The sequence below is a fragment of the Triticum dicoccoides genome, chromosome 3B, assembly GCF_002162155.2.
Source record: "Triticum dicoccoides isolate Atlit2015 ecotype Zavitan chromosome 3B, WEW_v2.0, whole genome shotgun sequence".
Classification (NCBI taxonomy): Eukaryota; Viridiplantae; Streptophyta; class Magnoliopsida; order Poales; family Poaceae; genus Triticum; species Triticum dicoccoides.
Window position 1 is genome coordinate 576,538,747 of NC_041385.1, and position 2,418 is coordinate 576,541,164.

The 2,418-nt window shown below is 53.0% G+C and overlaps 1 protein-coding gene across 1 annotated transcript; it reads right to left on the reverse strand.

Moving 5' to 3' along the window:
* Positions 1 to 431: 431 nt before the first annotated feature.
* Positions 432 to 1,556, reverse strand: LOC119281586 (BTB/POZ and MATH domain-containing protein 1-like). Its single transcript, XM_037562077.1, has one exon. It carries the CDS (start codon positions 1,554 to 1,556, stop codon positions 432 to 434), a length of 1,125 nt encoding a protein of 374 aa, XP_037417974.1.
* Positions 1,557 to 2,418: the final 862 nt, after the last annotated feature.

Below are 2,418 nucleotides of genomic sequence, written 5' to 3' on the forward strand. Positions count from 1 at the left end.
GGGGGGGCAATGATGAGAAAATCAAAGATGTTGGTATTGTAAGAAACACACACGATGAACATGGTGTATTAATCGACAATATAAGAATTCAGAACCGATCAGTTATTTTGCCAAATAACTTGTTGTTTCTATTTCTGACGTTTCATCACATTTCACAGTAGATGTGGTCATCGTAGCTAGTTACTCACTACTTTGAGAAATGGAATGACCGAATAAAGGGAAAATTCGAAAAACAGTAAATGTGCTTCTAGTCAACAGAACATAACGACGCTACTTATCTAGCATAGCTACATATATAGGGTGACCCATTATGACATCGAAGACGTACATTTTGCGAAACTTACCCTTTTACAAAAGATCTCTGAGAACACAAGAAATAGGCAGACTAATCCCAGATTGCTATGGTCTCAAGTTAATCTACGGTCAGCATACTAAATTCTGCGAGTCTTAACTGCTTTCTCCAATATATCAGCAATGACAAAAGGACATGTCCTTTTCAGGGACTCATACCCTTTACTTTCCATCACACCAACCATTCTATTTGAAGAGTTGATAAATCCAATGCAGGCATCTTTGAGCTTGCTGCAATGATGCTGGTCGGCTAAAGCTAAGGTGGTTGCAACAGTCCCGGTATGAAGAAGCTCACAAAGTTTGATCTCGCACATGTACTTCATCCTTTCCATGGCGTACCTATCTGCGGCCACGAGCAAATGCCTGACCATTTCTTCATACTCATCGTCATCTAGGTAATCCAATGGAGGTAACGAATCAGTGTAGATGAAGTGAAGCAGTCCTCTGAAAACAGCGGGCTGCATGTCTTCAACGGTTATGCTGCGGCTACTCTCGTCCCTCATCGAGCCGTAGAACTTCACCTTGAAGACCGGCGACCGCATTGCGAGGATGATCTTATGGGCTGGGAAAACCTCCTCCTTGACCTTGAAAGACACATCAGATCCCTCCGTAGCCTCCAGCAAGCTGCTAAGGTTATGAACCAATTCGGACAGTGGCGCCTGGGCCTCAAAGCTAATCTTGACATTAGCCTCTTGTGCGTCCTTCAGCTCGATGACGGCAAGATTGCACTCGAGGATAAGGGTGTCCTCCAGAACGTACGACCACAGCTTGGTCTTCCTCATGAAATGGGTGTAGCCCCAGCAGCGGTCATCGTCGGTGGAGTTAAACACCAGCGGCTCGTACTGGCTGGGGATCGGCCACGTGAAAGGTGGCGGCGGCCAGGCCTGGTCGACCACCCTCAGATGGTAGAGCGCCCTCGCCTCTGCGTTCTGGGTCTTGAGCTCGAGGAAGACTGAGACGTAGTCCTTGCTGTCCTCCCTGATGCCGTCGGGGTAGAAGTAGACGCACCAGTCGTGGCCGCCGACGCGGAAGACGGCGGACTGGATGGACTTGCCGACGCGGAAGACGGCGGACTGGATGGACTTGCCGACGCCGAGGCCCCTGCACAGGCTGTAGCCGTCGATCTTGAACAGGTGCGTGCCCTGCGCGGTCTCCGGGGCGCAGGCTGACGCCGACATCGTCCGTTGGGCCCGGGATGCGGACATTGTTCTACTGGCGCAGCGGGAAAGGAGAACCAGGATGAGGCGATCCGGACCGGGCCGGAGGAGGGGAACGGCGGGCGGCGGTGGGGCGATTCGGGAGGTGGGTAACGGCGGCGCGGCAAGGCGATTTGTGAGCTTTTTGTTTTGTGTTGTTTGAGCTGTTAAGATTTGACGATTCGTGTGGGGCTTCTGCTTTGTACTACTTGGAAGGCTTTTGTACTCATTATTGCGCGTGGCTTTTTCCGATTCGGGCACAGCAGTCCGTCCTTGTTCTACCTTTTCCGATTTAAACCCGGTCAGATTTGAACATCTAGCTGTTTTCAGCTTCCTCCCCGTTCTGCAATTCCTCGTGTTCATCCGTAATTGGGAAACAACGTCGAGTATACGGAGTGGCATCATAAACAAAGGGACCAAATAACTGCCACACGTGTGGCGTCGACGGTACCCCGCCCGCACGCCTCGTGTGGCATGGACGTGAACAGGCCCGCACGACCACGTCCGCGCGCACAAACGCGCGGCCCGCACGTCCGTTCCGTGCCAACCCCGCCCGCACTGCCACGTCCGGGCAAGCCGATCCGCTGCCCGCACGACCAACCAGTCCTCGGTCTCCGATCCATCCCCTCCCTCGTCTGCCGCCATCGTCCCCCACCTCACGAACCCCGACCTCCGTCGCCGGCCATCTCTGGATGCCATGGCAACCAGAGCAGATCCGTAAGGCACTCCCACCTCAAAACCACACCCCAAACCCTCCCCCACCCCGGCCCCAAACTCCAACCAGGCCATCCGAAGACGATCATGTAAAACCCAGGTGAGAATCTCCCCGATCTGAACCTTCTCACCCTTAAAAGCTGAAAAATCTCCCGAT